This window comes from Diplotaxodon limnothrissa, unplaced genomic scaffold (assembly GCF_057381915.1).
Source record: "Diplotaxodon limnothrissa isolate DT_005_m unplaced genomic scaffold, D_limnothrissa_male_GT1.1 unmapped_scaffold_10, whole genome shotgun sequence".
NCBI classification, from domain to species: Eukaryota; Metazoa; Chordata; class Actinopteri; order Cichliformes; family Cichlidae; genus Diplotaxodon; species Diplotaxodon limnothrissa.
Genome location: NW_028188564.1, coordinates 91,969 through 94,367, shown reverse-complemented (window position 1 = coordinate 94,367; position 2,399 = coordinate 91,969). Strand labels below are relative to the sequence as shown.

Below are 2,399 nucleotides of genomic sequence, written 5' to 3'. Positions count from 1 at the left end.
CAAAGTATGAAAGCAAATTTTGGAATGGTTCCTATTTTCGTACACGTCTAAGTAGCAAAAAAGAATCGTAGTGCGAGTTGTTTTGTGTAATTTAAATACTTTTGCGATGCAAAATCTGAAAGGAAGTTTAACGGTATGTTTCTTTGTTTCCTTTTGTACGTAGCCTGTCAGTGCTAAAGGAAGTTAGCTAGCTCGAGCGACCGATTTTTAGCTTTTAATTGCTTCTGCTCACAAAAAGGACCAGACCTTTGTGATTTTTGAGGTGGATATTCGGGATACAACAACAGTGGCCATGGCTATGATTATGACTGTGGATCAGTTGGAGACAAAAACATTGTTACTTCAGGAGTCCTTGAAGACAGAAGAAAACCTGTTGGATTATGAATGTGAGGAGTCCTTGAAGACAGAAGAAAACCTGTTGGATTATGAATGTGAGGATGAAAAACATATTTTTGAGTCTCCAAATGACTCAGTTTGCTGTGTAAATGAAACTGCCAGAAAGAGGAAACTATGCCAAAACGGCTTGGACTGTCCCAGACCATTTAAAAAGCCAGTGGTAGTGTTGACTAGACTTCCTGAATATAAGAAACCTGCAAGAATTAACAAATGCAGTGAGAGCGACAGAACACCACCACCCGCTTCACCTCCGAGCACCAGCACCAATGCGGCAGATGTGGCTCCTGTTATAATATCATCAGTGTTTGGCCATTCCTCCAAGGAAATAATAACTGCCCGACCTGAGGCACAGAAGGATGAACTCAAATTGAACATGGTAGTTCTGGCTAGGAGAAGACCTATGAGGTGGCAACAGGGGAAAATAGTCGAGATAGTTACAAGGGAAGACGGACGGTTAAAATACAAAGTCAGTTTTGAAGAAAAAGGGAAGAGTCTAGTATCTGGACACCACGTTGCTTTTGACACCACAGCAAAGGTGGAGCAGCTGTATGTTGGTGCCCGTGTGGTGATTCAGTGTCAAGATAACAAGTACCGGTTCCAGCCTGGTGTCGTAGGCGAGCTCCGCAGCAGAAAGAACCGCCTAAGGTTCTTGATCTTTTTGGATGATCACACGCCGGTCTATTTTGGGTTACCTTTAATTCATTTGGTTTGGAAACCTTTGGAAAACATTGCAGATGACATTCCAGAGGGCCCTCACAAAGACTTCATAGAACATTACCTGAATAAGTGGCCGTACCCTCAGTTAACCCAGTACAGGCTTGGACAGACCCTTAATGCTGAATTGAACGGAGTCCTGCAAAAGTGTGAAGTGCAGATTATTGACTGCAGCTTAATGCAGGTTATCTTTCAGGAGAGTGAACATAAGGAGTGGATTAACCGAGGTTCATCACGACTGGCGCACATGGCAAAGTTTTTGGAGATGAAACACAGAGAACAGCTTGAGTGCGACTCTGACTGAACGTCCCCTGATGCATGAGCTGCAAAAATTGAAACTATTTTACAATCGGACGAGATGCCTTTTTTTTTTTTTGGGGGGGGGGGGGGGGGGGGGGGTATTTTGTTTTTTTTGTGGAGAACCAGCAGCCAGTAACAAATGAGTGTGATGGTACAAGCATACTCACACTCATTTTTAAGCTTGAAACAGGTTTTATTTCTCCTTTTTTTTTTTTTTTGTATTTACTTTTAATGTACAGACTTGAAGAAATATATATATATGTAGTTGGTGGATTAATGCATTTCCAAATGTTTGTCCAACATAAACAAATTACCCAATAAAAAAAAAAATACACCCCAAAATTCTATGTAAGTCTTGTTGGTAGCAGCAGCCTTGTGCCTGCCAAGTTTGGTGTCCGAAAAAGCGTAACAAGGAACCAATGAATTGTAGCTAATAGAAGTTTGTGTAAATAAACAGGTCGCCAGCAAGCCGGCAGCCTGGCGTGCGCACGGGCCATCGCTGGGGCCCGGTGGTGATAGCCCTGCCCTGTTTCAAAAAATTACCCATCTTGGGTGTATGCGCATTTTACATCATTGGGCCGTTCATGATGAATGTTTCAGTATTTCTTTGCCTTCTTCAGGCTTGCCCAACGTGTGTTGTCTTGTCTCTCTTTGACTTCTGTCTTGTCTGTGTGTCTTGGCTTTTATGCTCTTTCTTTGCTCCTCCCACTCTTGGGTTTCCAACTTGTATTTCTTAAAAATTCTTACTTGCTTTTCTTTCTGTTTTTCTTTTCGTGACTTCCTTGTCCTTCCTTCCAGAACCTGAGGTGAACGGTCCATCAATGGGATTGGGGTCGGTGCCCCCTGTTCAAAAAATTACCCTTTTTTTTCAGTTTTCATTTCTTCTTCTGATTTTCTTTAACTTTTCTATCTTTCTTTGCCACTCTGGGCTTTTCTCTCTCTTCCCTTTTTGTTCAATTTCCCATTTCTTTTAACTTTTTCTATTTCTT

General features: G+C 41.9%; 1 protein-coding gene across 1 annotated transcript; it reads left to right on the top strand.

Annotated features, from left to right (window-relative positions):
- LOC146606735 (histone-lysine N-methyltransferase SETDB1-B-like) lies at positions 1-1,414 on the top strand. The gene has a single exon (XM_085349405.1). The coding sequence runs from the start codon at positions 293-295 to the stop codon at positions 1,412-1,414; it is 1,122 nt and encodes a 373-aa protein (XP_085205531.1). The 5' UTR covers positions 1-292.
- Positions 1,415-2,399: the final 985 nt, after the last annotated feature.